The sequence below is a fragment of the Stylophora pistillata genome, chromosome 9, assembly GCF_964205215.1.
Source record: "Stylophora pistillata chromosome 9, jaStyPist1.2, whole genome shotgun sequence".
In the NCBI taxonomy this organism is placed as follows: Eukaryota; Metazoa; Cnidaria; class Anthozoa; order Scleractinia; family Pocilloporidae; genus Stylophora; species Stylophora pistillata.
Window position 1 is genome coordinate 21995216 of NC_142527.1, and position 15444 is coordinate 22010659.

Here is a 15444-nt window from a genome sequence, read left to right on the forward strand (position 1 = left end):
TCGCAAGGGCTGAAAAAAAAAACAAACAAAGAAAACAAGAAGTTACAAATAATCATTTTTCTGGCCGAAATGCCTGTTTCATCGATAGATCAAGGAGTACATGTTTCAGTATTTTTGTCATCATTGTGCTGTGGCATCAGTTTTTGCCTCCTCTGCAAAATAACTATGTTCAACAGTACGTGACAAGCCTACCTTGTCGGAAATAGGCGGCATACTATGATTATAACGAGATCTTAATGTTAAAAATAAACTTGCTCATTTCCATAATCAACAGCACGTGATAAAGTTGTGCCACCAATTAAAGCTGAAACATTTTGGCAGTTTGTTCCTATTGTTTAATTGTTTTCCACATTCCAGTTCGCAAATATCGTCTGCGTATTGGAATACGAAACATTTGGACTCGGTTAGTGCAAGTGCGACCAAAAATAATTTTACACTGCTTCATCATCTTCGTTCATCTGCGTATTGTATGTCGGAATACTAATATCGCTTACACTAATGGCCCTTTTGTTTATAGTTTTAATATTTTTCTTTTAGTGACAAGAAAGATGACAGTCTAACAGAGCAATTTGATATATGGCTTCCTGGTTTTTCCGCGGTTGCTGTTACATAAGTCCATTGTACATTAATAAAGAAAGTAAGTGTATTCGATGAACTTTTGTAATTATACCACACAGGTGAGTAGTCAGGCTTTCGCGCGCGTTAAGTGGCAAGTTCGGAGGTTATTAGCACGTAATGTTCACTCCCGAGTAGTCGAAGAGACAAGAGAGTGCGTCTAGAGTTTAATATCCGACAACTTTCCGGTGTAGTAACAGAACTATCCTATTTTTTTTTTTCGCTATTGTAAGGTATATACTAAAACAATGATTTACCTCATTGTCGAGTGGTGGTTGTTTACCTCCCTTTAGGTGAATAACTGTTGAAGGTTATTTCAGAAGTTTTTGTTTTGTTGTTACTTATCTCATTTTTTCTGAAGAAGGACCGCCACTAGACGTAATTCATTGAATTTTAACAGTTCTTCAGCATTCATGCCTATTTTATTGCACTAATAACGAATTGAAAATGGCCACCTCTCTCATGAGAGCGCACCTGGTCTAAAATGGTGTGTTCCGTATGAATGAAAAGAAACTTTATTCAAAGACTGACAAAGCAAAGAAACCACAAGAAAAAAAAAAACTCTTAACACGTGGAGCTTTCTATCCTGTTGAGTGACAAGTAAGACCAATTATGGCGATATAAAAGATAATTATTTTCCTATCGAGAAATGTGATCCGTCCACTTAGAGTTGGATGAAATGCAATTGTTCAAATGGGAACTTCATCACATTTAATCAATAAATGGCACATAAACTAGACAACTGCTAAAGGAGAAGTCAAATGAAATTGAATGTGATTGATGACAAATAAAATCTTGCCTTTCGAATTCATTCCCGCTCGAGGAATAAAGTGGAATATTTAATGCCTATTCAGTGACAAAAAATGAAGAAAAGCATCTCTTTCTAAGGAATGAAACGAAAATATTCTCCCACCTGACATCGGGAATTGAGGAGGGACATGGATAGAAATAGATCTGTCTTATTCTTCCCGCAGGTTTCGATCCAATTGCGTGACAAATATTGTAGGGAAAATGGGCCCGCTAGAAATTTACAGACAAGAATTTCAGTGACGCTGAAAGGCAAAAACAAAAGGAGGAAGAAGAATAAAGATGAGTGAATGAATGAAATAATTTCTTGCAGAAAAAAAGAAATCAAATAGAATGCACAAAAAGGGTTTGAGCTTGAACCTAAAACGTTGATTGTTATCTTAAAATAAGGTTCTTTCGTGGCATGGATTAACAGTCTGGATGAAGTCATCGGCAACACAGCTGAGAAAAGTGCTCAGGCTTCGTTTATCAAATGTTATCTGTCTGGCTTCAAAATGATTGAAGGCTGATAGTTTCTAAAGAAACTGTTTGGGGCTGCGTCGGTGGGGGTAACGAAATAATTTGGATATACCAACAAAGTTGAAATGGTAAATTGGCCACCGTAACAATTACAAAAGCTGACGTTTCGAGCGTTAGCCCTTCGCCCTTCGCTCCGACGAAGGGCTAACGCTCGAAACGTCAGCTTTTGTAATCGTTACGGAGGCCAATTTACCATTTCAACTTTGTTGATATATCCAAATTAATTCAAAATGATTGGTCAGCTTGGCCGAAATGTTTTGGCTGAAAGACTCATCAGGTAGCGTTTGCCATTTTCGATCGATAAGTCGAATAGTTTCTTCGAATAGTCGTTCGTAGACGTGACCTCGCACAATATGGTTGGTCATTGTAGTCACAGGATTACCGTTTGCTTTCGTAATTTCAACACTTTCATGAACGTTTGGCTTCTTTAAAATGTCTCTTTGGCCACTGTTGATTAAAAAAGCTCAAAATATTTCATTTTAACAGATAAAGTGGCTAAGGTGGTTCGCTTAGTGATCGCTATCAAACCTTTCTAGTCTGTTACAATACACACACTACTTATGATGCACGATCCTCGCAGTACCGAGGATACCGCAGTTCAAAATATATGAACGTCATATATTTCATTATATCTGACACACACTACTGTTGATAGACAAAAGCGACAAATAACGTGAAAGGGTGTTGAAAGTCCACCCAAGCACAACGGCAAACACTTTAAATAGTCGCCACCCTATGTGAGATGCTTAGAGAAGTAATCAAATTTCTAAACGCTCTTTTGTTGCGTTTGCTGCAGAAATTGTCATTCATAACTACAAAAAATGTGCACTATTGCGACTTAGCGACAAACGATATTGCTTTCACAACACCTGACCGCCACACAAATTTAAAAAAAAATTCTGAACGTACAAACCATGGACATAAATTAAAGCTTACCACAGACTACGAAAACTGTGCCGGAAAGGGTCTGTTTTGCACCTTCGACGATCGAACCATTACGAATTACTGATTACAATAAATGGACCCATAGCAACATATTGTCGATCTGATCAACTCTGAGAGCTGTATACTTTAATTTAAAACCTACAGTGCAAGCGTCAAGAGTTCGAAGCGCGCGATCGCCAAAATTACGCCTCCTCTGCAGGCTATACATTTAAGCAACTGAAGCTAACTTAAATGGGAACCACAAATTGGATCGAACAGTCTCATATATACATGGCTAGAACTACTGTAACGTCAGCATTAGCCCGAAGCATGGACTACAGTTGTTATTATTCATGTGCTTTTACTTACGAATCCCATGAACCATTACTTCAAAACTTAAATATCCCTAGCTTTGCCGCTTTATTGAAGCTGATAAATGGACACGCATAAACGCCATCGGAGTTTTAGGGTCGACAATATAAAACAGCGGGATACAATGTTACAAAAGCCTTGTTTTCCGTTTTCTATATAAAGGCGAGAGTACCTAAAGTTGAAAACAAGGAAACAATTATGATGAAGAAGTCTTACCATATTTTATTTTCGCCACGCACCAGGAAAGGAGGATTGGGAACTAAATCCCGCTCCACTCTTCCCTCAAGGTAACTTTGTCGTCCTTGCCCCCATTCCCCCCTCCTCCTCCCCCTACTTTGATGTATTGCTCTAGTTCCTAGCCAAACCTATCAGTTATTAAGCTTTCCTTTCTTTCAGAGTTTGTTTAAGACCGTGGTAGAATGTAAAATGGTTTGTTGATACTTCGTCTGAAGTTTAATAGAGCTTAAGGTTCAACAAGGATTAAAATATATCATCTACGAAAGCAAGCTTACCGATCAATCCAATAGAGATAGATGGAACGTTTATTGACCTGGCCCCGATTAACTCTGTGTGTTCCTTCCTAAAGAGAGATGGACTTTGCCTGTCGTGAATTGTAATACATATCGTTCTTGTCCATTCAAGTTGCCTCACAGCTCAACAGTAATCTAGCATTAACCGGATTGAAACAGTTCGAATATTGAGATCGCAAAGTCATAGGGAGGAAGATAGTGTCCAGTTCGTCACGTCCTTTCAACAAAGTCAACCAGCGGTGACTAAATGTGGTCATAGATCAATCTTCTGATACGTTTTCTTTTCTTTTTAAACCCTTTCCTCCCAAGCAGAGGCCAAAAAAGGAATTTATCCTTGACGTATCAAAGTGCTATCAGGTAGAAAGATAACGAAAGAACAAGAAATATCAACCAGCCGATACTGGGAACTAATTGTACTACAAGGAATGGGTACAGACGTGGTGGATTGTCGATAAGCAAAGCTTAAGAGTAAAAGGATCAAGCTGTAAATAAGCTCAGACGACTGATTCTTCACAGTAGCGTGACCGGCATTCACAGGAAAATGTGTAGCATTCTCTACTTGAGAACAAGTGATAAAACATCTTTGGCATATGAACCACTCTTTGGAATTGGAATCTATCACATTTCGCTCTGATGACTCAATTTGACCCAAGTGGAAAGTGTCAAGGATAGAAGCTTATTCTGTCTGAAACAACGAGCTGCGCAGACAACAACATGTTCCAGAAGTGAGTGAAACAAATCACATTTTGAGTTGGGGTTGATAACTCCAGGGAAGGTACGAACCAGGCATCATCCTTGTGAGTATCAGAGAGAGGATCATATCTTAAATTGTTTATCACCTGTTAATCAACAACCGCAAGGCAAAATACAAATGAATCCATCATGATCAGATTCTTTATGGGAATAATGAACCCATTAAAATTTGCTTCGCTCCCAGCATGTAGTTTTGTTGGCCAGCTGGTAATGGCGCCCAAGTGTTATCTGGAACTGAGACAGAGGTTGGAAACCCGTTGAAGAATTTTCAGTTTCAGGGTTCTTTATTTAATCTTCTTAACCGGCTGCGGCTTACTGCGTGGGTAATGTCTTCACGTGATTATATATAAAAAAAAAAACCTTTCAGGAAGCAGCATTGAATAACAAAGTCAGATCATTCAGTCAACTCCACTTTTTCTTTTCATTCTGCTGTTCCCCTCACACTCTTGTCTTCGAGGTTCCTTCTCCTTCCATAAAATGGCAACTGGCTACGTTGTGCCATTATGGTGTAGTTTAGTCATTCGGCCTTATCGTTTGACAAAGACCGCGACTAGTACAATCGAAACTGCGAAATGGAATATGAATAGGAACCTTTAATTCAGCAGTTTAGACGTCAACACCAAGGAAAAGGGCAATTAAAAATGAATTTAGAAGTTAGAATTTCGCAAATGGCTGGATGTGTTTACCGCCTTTTAAAGCGTTACACCTTAGTTTTACCAGTACGTCAACAGCGTTGAGTTCCCAAAGGGATCCTAGATAATTTGCCGCCAGGGTTTCAGTTATCAGACCACGCAACTCTAATGATTTCACGCTTTTGTTTTGCATATGAGTTTTACGACGCACAAGCTGAGCCATTGTTCTTCCCATTACTGAGTCCTTTGTTTTGCCACGTCCTCGTTGCCGCCGCCGCCGTCGCGGTCTGATGAGGTCTTATGGCTCTGAATCGTGAGGTAAACTATTAAAGGTTCCTGTTTTTCATTCCACAATGAAGGGGAAATAACACTGTTACGACACAGCAGTCATCGGTCTGCATCTCAGTTTAGCTTGTAGCAATTAGATTCCCCGTACGATTAATAGAAAAACTCAGTATGCCGAATAACTTGGAGGTGTACCGCGGTAAACAAAAGGCTTTTTGCAGAACATTAAGAGTTTATACCTTGGCGTCCCCCACGCTAGGATAAAATGTTGGTCAGATAAGAGCCAGATGGAAAAGGTAGTCATAACAAAATGACCCGAGGGTTAAAAACGTGTTAAAAACAGAAATACAATCAGCAATTTGACTTAACTTTCCCCCGCGTGAGAATAGTTCAGCTGAAAACCAGCACGATAAGCAGATTTGCATTGAAACACTTTTTTGTGCTTCAAACAATCATGAAGATGATTTATTGTCGACATGAATATGATACTATTAGGGTTCTTTGGCATAATTTGAAAAACAGTCAATTCGAATTTGTTGAGAATTGTGACTCGTTTTCGGATTAAAGCCGCGAATGATACGACCGCAACTTCGCACAACTAGTCGAGCACGGTTGTACAAATTATTAATCACGACCATGGATTAATCAACAAGGCTCCTTTTAGAGCTAATCTTCATTCATTTTTATTTTCCATTAATTTCCACTATCATTTCAAGATAACTCATGCAAATTTCATAATCATCTTTAGGAATAAATCAGTTTTATATCTTATAACTGATCCGAATGCTATCTGTGGTCATCTGTCATGTCTAAATAATATTTCAGTAAAAGTATGGTAAAACCATACCCCACCCCCTCCCCCTCCCCCCACCGTGTGCAACATGCTGGTGCATTGAATGACTCGTTTTCCACTGCCGTTTTCATAATTATGTAATCATTTCACATCAACCGCAACTACAGGCCGCAACCGGCAAAGCAAATACAGAAAGCATCAGTTAAATTTTAAACTTGTTGCGTGAGGAGGTTGACCTCGCTGAGAGCTCTGGGCGCACGCAAGGCTCGCCACTTTACAGACGAGTCACCCATCAGGCGAGGATATGAGGTTTTGCATCTAAGTTATATAGGTTTTACGAAGATCATTTTCATCCAAGAGACATCGCTTCAAATTAGATTTAGTTGTTTTAAGTGTTGGCAAATATACCTCTAGAGATTCCCTTCAAATGACCAAACAAATATAAAAGTAAATAACGGTCTTTATTCCTAACCAGTGTAATGGGATTTTTGTTGAATCCTTTACAGGTAAATTCGTTATTTCTGTCAAGCAAACCTGTTAATATGGAGATAGCATCTACAATTCAAATATTTTCAATTCGTGATCAATATTTTGACTACCAGACTGTATTGTATCTTTTCCACTGCTACATTTTAAGAGACACAAAGTTTTTACTTTAGTATTTAAAAGTATGGGGGCAACATGGATAATACAGTATACAATACAGCATGGACAATACAGAATTTCGAGAAAAATCTCTCAATAATTTCTTCAATTATTTTGCCTGGGAGTCATGCAAGGCTGTATGATATTTCAATTTGCCATTGTTCCAGAGTATGACGAGCAGGTCATGATGGCGCTAAGACTAATTGAACAACAGATAAAAAGAGAAAGCACCTTTCTTGAGCGAACAGCGACAAAATGGCTCTCGAAGTAAATGTTTCATCGGATACTTTGGACGATGGAGGTTTCCACCACAGCACAACTTCTCCTCAAGAAAATTGTGAAAGTCTCGGAGTTACCACGAGTCCAATACAAGTAACAATGGTTTTAATACATGTTTTTACGTTGTTAATTGCTCTAACCGGGAACATTCTTCTTATAGTTGCGTTCACGAGAATGAAAGAAAAGATCACTATCTTTATTGCTAATATGGCTGCCTCTGACCTACTTGTCGGAGTTTTTCTGATTCCTCGCTCAATAACAAGAGAAATCACCAGATCCAACGCCTACCTTGTTCACGGATTAGGAGGACTAATTCTCTGTAAAATTTCCACTTTTTTGAGTGACGTGTCCTTGTCAGTATCAACACAGAACTTGATATTGATCTCCGGGGAACGCTTCTTGGCTGTAGTGTATCCTTTCTTGTACAAGAAAATCACAATGAGAACACGCTATGTGCTTATTGTTTCCACGTGGATTCTGGCTATGGCGTTACATTCACCATATTTCTACACTTTTCGACTGATTACACGTGAAAAACCCAATGGCACAGAAACCGTTTTTTGTTGGCAAAGCTGGGAACCCGCCTTCAGCAACGGATCAGCTCAACTACAATATAACATCTTTTTATACGTGACAGTTCTGTTTGTACCCCTCTTTGCGGTGTCAACGTTGTACCTCACGACGGTGGTCAAGCTTCGGAGAATTGACAAAATGGTGACCGGTCTGTCTGAGAAAAGAGCTCGCAGAAAATTTGATCGTAACAAGAGTTTAAATAAGATGGTCACAGCTACTCTTACAGCATTTTTGACATGTTGGACGCTTTCTGCTGTCCTTAATTTTCTGCGACTTTTTTCACCTGAGTCAGTTCCTAAATGTAGCGAAACGTTTGAAATAATTGAATATATATCTCGGGTTTTAGCAAGCTCTTACTGCGCCGTTAATCCTTGTATTTGTTTTATGTTCCTCAAAGTCTTTTCTCGCGAGTTAAGCATAATGTGCAAGCGGAACCATCAGCGCGATACAAACGAGAGGGAATTGCGACGATATAGAAAAAGGCTGTCCACGAGTACTTTTAGAAGCAGTACTAATATATCGCAATAATTTGCATGGGCCACCTTGCGGCTTGCTGAGAACCATACCACTTTAGATGTTAATATCCTCTTTGTATTAGTAAAGCGATGGAATAAGTTTTCCGGGTTTTACAACGTGATGTTCGGAAATCACGAGGGTCATTGTCTATTAACTCGGTTGTGTTCTTGGGCAAGACACTTGATACGCTCAACTATTAACGTAAGCCTCCTGTTATCAAATTATATCACGGATTAACACGTAAAAACCTAGATTAAGCTTAAATGTTTGCATCAGAGCAACTGATCGGGCTGAGGAAGCCACATCGAGCCTCCTCCATTCAATCTTCTTTTTCTTCCTTTCAATCAGTTACTCCACGGTTTGCGTGCAAAATCACATTCAAAACATGATACACGTTCACCCAAGTCACGTGAAGCGACGTCAGGTAGTCCGGTCATAGACAATTTTGTCTGGACCATGACGTCATGAAACATGGCATCACTGTTCAGTGTTTTAAAACTTAGGCCAACCCCAACATTTTAGGCCCGCATTTGTGTCTCTGATATCTATGGCCTTTGGGATCCAGTTCATTTGATAAAGCACAGAAAAAGCTCCGCGTCAATAGCAGATTGAGTGGCATTGGTTGAAATGTGTGGTAGAAATCACAATTTTACAGTCCGACTGCGGTGACTTTGCGGCGGTTGAGGACACAGACTGACTATCATGTAAATTTTTAAATGTGTACGACTTGTTTTTGGAAGAAAGAAAAACATTACGATGAACCGCGATATATGTGCTTCACTTTTATCGAAAAGGAAGTCGAGTGCGCGTTTGTTTAGACCGAATGCACGGTTGTGACTTGTTGCCATAAGCCGTCATAGCGTCATAGCTTCTGCCAGCTTTCGATTTTTTCAGTGTTCCGAAGGATCCTTTTGTTTTTCATTTCAGCTCATGGATGATCATATCTCCTACTTAACTTTGTGACATAGAGCTGTCAAGAAGGAAAGTCTGAGAGAAGCTTATTCAAAAATAAGCCAGGCTCCTTTTTTACTTTTCACCTTTTTCACCAATTTATCTTTCTCCATTCACGTTCTAGTTTTAAACGCAGGTAGATGGCAAAGATCTGCACGTGCAACCGAAATCCGGTAGTCATTAATGTTGACATCTTATAATTGCCATTTACACTTTGGCGAGCTAAAGAACTCAGATCGAAAATACGTTTTTGTAAATAATTCGTGCATGTTTCAATATTGCTCCTAAATCAGAAGCTGTAGTTAAAATAACAATGCTTAGTTAGACAAGAAAAAAAATTAAAAATACTCCTCAAAGGTCTACCGTATCCTTAGTAAGTTTGTTTTGGTTTTCTCTAGACCAATCATATCAGAGGAAATGGTGTAGACAATGCTGTCTATGGCCTGAACTGTCAAGATCGAGAATATAAGGGTTTCGAAAATTTGTACTTCGTAGATATTTTTTAATTCTGTAATTCTACAAAATTGTTAACAAATTCATTCTTAGCCATTCGCAGGTGACCATTTCGAGGGAAACGTACTTCATAAAACACATCGGTTTACCAGATATGCACTCGATTAATTTGAATAACATGACTTAATGAAATTACAATATAGATTTTTCCAGAAAGTTGCCTCATCTAAGTATGCAAATTAGCTTGTTTTCGACTGTGCATTTCTATTAGTCAATTCTAGTCTAGCCCTTGGCTTAGAAAGGATAGGCCTTAGACTAGATGGGAGTCACTGACCGAGCAATTGTTCCCGTTTCTCGTGATCAGTAGCGAGCTCAATGTTTGGGCTGATTCAGATCGTATGCGATTACACTTGCTCTCTGCAGACCATTCTTGTACCATTTCAGTGGTAACTGATCGTGGGCGTTTTCGCCTGCACATAGCGCTAAGCTGCTGAGCAAACCCTTGTACGAAAATAAAGCAAATGCATGCATTTACTGCAGCATAACTGCTTGCCAAAACTCGAGAAATATGATGAACTACCCTGAAAACTTTGTTACAATTTTGATGAGCATCTGGAGAAAGTTGATTGTAAACAGTTATCACAATATAAGGCATCCAACATAGTAAGAACGCAATGATAGTTGCTATTCCCATCCTTTGTAATTTCCTGCTGCGTTCCTGATGTCTTAAAGCCCCTCTCTCAGTTCGAGACGAAGCCAGTTTGTCTCTCTGAAGTTTAAGGTAAACAATGCCATAAAGCACAGAAATAGAAAACAGCGGTAAAATCAAAACTGTTATGAATAGAAAGATCTTATAGCGTATCTCCGTCGACTCATGATCGAAAGCTGGTTCCCAGTTGGATTTACAAATGTTATCGGCAGACAGACGGAAAGTGTACAGGTACGGCGAATGAATCGCCATTGAAACTATCCATGTTAAAGCTACGAAGAGATAACGTCTTTTCACCGTGACTACCTTCCTGTAGAAAATTGGATAAACAATCGCAAGAAATCGCTCAGTGGCTATGAGCATTAAGCTCTGTGTCGACACAGATAACGATATGTCGCTTAAGAAAACACACATCTTGCACAGAAATGTACCGGCATCTCCACGAAATAGGAAAGCGTTGGATCCGGTGAATTCTCTCGTAAGAAGGCGAGGCATTAGAAAGAGTGCGATCAGCAGATCAGATGCAGCCATGTTGGCGATATGGAGCATGATTATTTCCTTCATTCTCACATAGGCAGCGATTAAAAGAATGTTTCCCACCAAGGATACCAGAAGAGTGACCACATGTATTGCGATATAAACTTGTACGGGTCCCACAGTAAAGGGACAAGTTGTTGGCGTAGAAGTATCATTGCTGTCTAAACCAGCATGGTCCAAAATCGCGGATAAGTTGTTTGCGTTTTCAATCATCGTGACAGGCTCTTTGTTCTGTCTCTAGGGGGTAAAATAGGTTTCTGCCGTTACCAGGTCACAGTTGGACGCTTTCACGTTCGAGGAAGACTCGAAGGCAACAATGCTGTTTACAGATATAGATTGAGCTGAATTGATTCCCTCGATTTCTTCAGCCGCTGTCGCCACGGCAGATCGAAGTGACGATGCCTTTAAATAACTCCTGTTCAACTGGAGCTTATATCTCAACAGCTGCTTTGTCTGTTTAAGGTTGTGAAGACAGTTTCAACCACAATCAATATAAAACACAGCTACCTCACGGAAAATATTCGAATACGCAGTTCGTCATCCATGGGGAAACACAAGTGATTGGTCACGCCACAAATTTACGTCATGGCGCTCTCTCCTCATGTCAGACTTTGAAGGGGTTAATTCAAATGATAGACGTTGTTAAATGATTTGAACACCTTCCATCTGATTCGTCATTTTTAAAAATAGACTGAGAACAAAAACGGTGTCAATTATGGTAAGGCTATTACGTTGCTATGTCATGCAAAGCAAACGTAGGGTCAAGGCCTAGAGTGTAATTTGGAAAATATGGAATGCCAGAATTCCGTGCCGAAATACCCGGAATACCCGGAATTCCCGGAATGACCAAAAAATGACAAATTGAAAAAAAAATTACCTAATAATTAAAAATAATAAGTTTGAATAAATAATTAAGAAATAATTAATTAAAAAAGAGTAAAAATAAAGTGAAAATAAAAATTAAAAAGAAAAAAAAGAAAATCAGTTCTCTATAAGTAAAACCAAAAAAATGCAAAATTTTCGATCAGTCATAAAATGCAGAGACCACGTGACGTAAAAAATAACTACCTTTGGCACTGTTCACGGAGATGCACATACTAGAACTACATGTAGCTTACAGCTCACAATATACAAACTGATGCCAAAGATTGCTTCAAGGTAAACAAACCAGAAGTGTGATTTATTTTTGACAGACCTCAAGCACTGTGGGTTCTAAGTGGAAAAGGGGATGTAAATACGATAAGTACTTGGCGAGCAAACCCAAAGTGCGACCGCACTTAAAATCTGTCAGCACAAGCATTTTCTGATGCCACCCGATTTTTGCGATTTTTGATAGATCGCGATAAAGTAATTTATTGACTGCAATGATTGAGATTAGATTTTTTGATAGATTCAGACATAAACTTTTTTTTTTTACATTTAACTTCAGACATAAAGTTGATTTCTTTTTAGTGGATTATTAGATGGTCTCCACGAACATAAATTTATCGCCTGTCGTGATAATGTCATTAATTCATTGTATGTCTTGGTCAAATCCCGGGTGTCAAATCCATGCGAACGCTTCTTAACCATATCATGAACCTACCAGATATTTCTGATCTACTTGACTTCGAGTTCTTTCTGTAACGTGCATGAATGGGCTTCACGTCAATATCAAAGGCACTGTAGAGTGATAATTAGTTAATTGAGACATTACTCAAGAGGTAACCACATGGAAGGGGGGGGGGGGCTTGTGATGAAAAAATTGATTTGATGAGAAAAAAAGGAGTATGGTAGCAAGCCTTCGATCTTCCTTTTCTTATCGGACTAGGGAATTGAATCAGGGGAAAGCGACCTTTTTCCATTGGAACTATTTCATTTGCCACAAACTGTTAACAACAAAAAAAGTTGCTCTTGTGTGGAAAGGAAAGAAATCACGTTCTGTCTTGTGTGATAGCGACACACTGATTTCACTTTTTGTTATTGTTCAGTCTGGAAATATCTTTTGAGCTAATCCACGTTTGTGTATTAAAGGTGTGCCGAAGAGATAAGAGACTCGGGGAGACTACAATTACTGCCTCTGAATATGACGCTTTGTTCGCGTAGTTTTAACAATCGATAATTGTTGTTTTAGGGTACAGCATTAGCATATATTGGTGGATTAAATCTTTTCCGATGAGTACTCTTGTATCCATTTGCTTTTCATTTGTGATAGCTTCTAATAAGTGCTGTGCAAACTATTTCCAAACATTTTTCCCTTTTTTTTCCAGCTCTTTCTCTGAACTACTCGATTCTATGTGGTTTACAAATAGAAATAGATTAAGAAAAAATTGATAAAAAGTGCCTATACGCTTCGGAATCGCTAGGAGTACCACCAATAAAGACAACGGACCACGTGGTGGGTCAAATTTAACATTCAAGTGAAACCACAACTATAAAAAAGTAATTGGAAAAGTATCTTGCCATCTCCAGAGACAACCGAGGAGTAAGTCCTTTTTTTTCCTTTTTCTTGTTTAGAATAATCCAACAGTACAAGGTTTATATTAAAAGGTATATATAATTAACGCGAAAAGGTGTCGAGTAACTGACGATCTCTCAGTTTAAACTGGAGACGGCTGGTAGCTGCCTTGATAGCTCCCAATGTGTGGTTAATTAATAACTATTTAAGGTAGAGCATTAATTTGTAATAGTTCGGAGATTTTTAAAATTTAAACTATTAAACTAATTGGAAATATTGCATTTGTTTAATCTTCTGCAATGGTTCCGGCTGGAAAAGCGTGCCGGCTTAATGGTCATTGCACCCTAGACATCCTACAGGTGTGTAAATGTGTGGAGGCGAATTTAAAACTGGGAGTAACCATGCATGTGATGGACTAGCATCCCATCCAGGGGGAAGGGAGAGTACAAATATTTCGTCGCTTAGGCTGTATGGGCTACTGGCCTGACACAGACGTTTTTAAATTCTATTACGTGCATCTCCATGAACAATTCTGGTAAGTGTTTTTTTTTTTTCGGGACCCTCAGAGATAAATTTCGCATTAAATTATTTGATTAAGTTGTGAATTTACTATCAATTTTTAATCATCAATATTCTTATTTATTCATTTATTTATTTAATTTTTTTTTTAATTTATTACTTTTCGGTCATTCCAGGAATTCCGGGTATTCCGGGTATTCCGGCACGGAATTCCGGCATTCCATTTTTTCCAAACTACCAGGCTTAGAGCCATGATGTTTGCGGTTAAGGTGGTTCTTGCAGCTTAAATACTCATCATGTTTCACGGTCTTGGCAAATTAGTTTATTGAATCACACACTTTATCACAAATTGCGAGAGAGCTGCCGTTTTAAATGCCTAATGAGGGCCAGCAGCCTTGATATCTTCCGGCTTTCATGGGAAATGGCATAGATCTTTTTATTTAGGTACTAGAAAAATTACATTTTACATAAATACACAATACATAAATTTACATCGTTGACAGAGCCTGATTGTGCGAGCTTGGGTTACCTGTAGGGAAATCAACTGGCTGTAGGGAAGTTGGGATCTGTTGAAGCCGTGGAACTATCTTTGAGAGAGACTTGCAGACAGAACTTTGTCCATGCAATGATGTTTCAGTTCAGATGACAACCAAAAGAAACATACTCACGAAGCAGATAACATAAAAAGTAACAGGTTACAGCTTGAAGAAGCCAGCTTACGAAACATGAACAAACATCTCCGATGCTATAATTGGAGGAAACAGGATTCACCCCTTTTAAAATCAATCGCCCTTAAAGAGAATAGTCGGAGAACACTTAAACGAAGGCTAGTCCGGTTACAGTCACTCTTCGACCCTCCTTGCTGTTATGATCTTTGTAAAAGTTCACACTAGAGCAAGCTGAAGGAGAAGTCAGTCAACGTTTCCAGACTGGAGCAAAACTAAGAAAATACTATGATATCTAATAGAACTGAAATCATCGTAATCTTTCTCCTTGCATGGGCATAGAAAGCATTAGGATACGAGGCACTTAGCGATATAAGTAAAATATTAAGTAATAATTTTTTTTTTAAAAAAAACGGTTCTTGCCGAACATACATACCTAAAAATAAAGAATTAGCCATCATCGTAAGGCGCTTCGGCGACGCTTCGGTCCGAGATGTGGGGCGCGCTCGTTTAATCTAAAAGAGGACTGATTTGTGTGCACACCTTTTTGAGTGGGTTTTGCCGCCAGACTTTGTTTAAAACAAAACCCACGCATTTCCAACCTTTTTCTCATATTCAAAGTTTTGTGTGTGGAAAGATACGCAGTTAAGACGCTGATGAATTTCATGAGCTCGTTTGGCTGCGGGTCTGTTATGACCTGAACGGAATGGAAGCTCGTGGCACTTTCGTCTGTTTCATATGTTTAAAAAATATTGTTAGTGAATACTATTAATTCTGTTGCACTAGAGAACGAACAATTCGATTTTCTGTAAATATAGAAGAGGTATAGCGTTCTTCTCGGGTGGAAAGGGGTCAATCAATTGACGAAAGGGGTCAATCAATTCAACTAGTTGATGAATTTAACGAGAAATGCAATATTTGAGATAGCCC

General features: G+C 38.9%; 2 protein-coding genes and 1 long non-coding RNA gene across 8 annotated transcripts; 1 reads left to right on the forward strand and 2 right to left on the reverse strand.

Moving 5' to 3' along the window:
* The first annotated feature begins 2 nt into the window (after positions 1-2).
* LOC111343309 (putative neuropeptide Y receptor type 6) lies at positions 3-14753 on the forward strand. Of its 6 annotated transcripts, XR_015991615.1 has the most exons (6): positions 3-413; positions 538-637; positions 1590-3524; positions 4080-5470; positions 6398-7247; positions 11135-14753. XR_015991615.1 is itself a non-coding variant. In XM_088732946.1 (3 exons), the coding sequence occupies exon 3, from the start codon at positions 7131-7133 to the stop codon at positions 8253-8255; it is 1125 nt and encodes a 374-aa protein (XP_088589072.1). In that variant the 5' UTR covers positions 5357-5470; positions 6398-6539; positions 7043-7130; the 3' UTR covers positions 8256-14753. The 6 variants fall into 6 exon arrangements, 3 of the variants coding, with proteins under 3 accessions (XP_022806193.2, XP_022806192.2, XP_088589072.1); XM_088732946.1 differs by lacking the exons at positions 3-413; positions 538-637; positions 1590-3524 and having other exon boundaries at positions 5357-5470; positions 6398-6539; positions 7043-14753; XM_022950458.2 differs by lacking the exons at positions 3-413; positions 538-637; positions 1590-3524 and having other exon boundaries at positions 5351-5470; positions 6737-14753.
* Positions 9676-11106, reverse strand: LOC148723813 (QRFP-like peptide receptor). Its single transcript, XM_088732945.1, has one exon. It carries the CDS (start codon positions 11104-11106, stop codon positions 9958-9960), a length of 1149 nt encoding a protein of 382 aa, XP_088589071.1. The 3' UTR covers positions 9676-9957.
* LOC148723814 (uncharacterized) lies at positions 14272-15354 on the reverse strand. Its single transcript, XR_015991616.1, has 2 exons — positions 14951-15354; positions 14272-14748 (listed from the first exon to the last, which is right to left on the reverse strand). It is a non-coding gene; the product is annotated as an uncharacterized LOC148723814 (long non-coding RNA).
* Between the last annotated feature and the right edge of the window lie 90 nt (positions 15355-15444).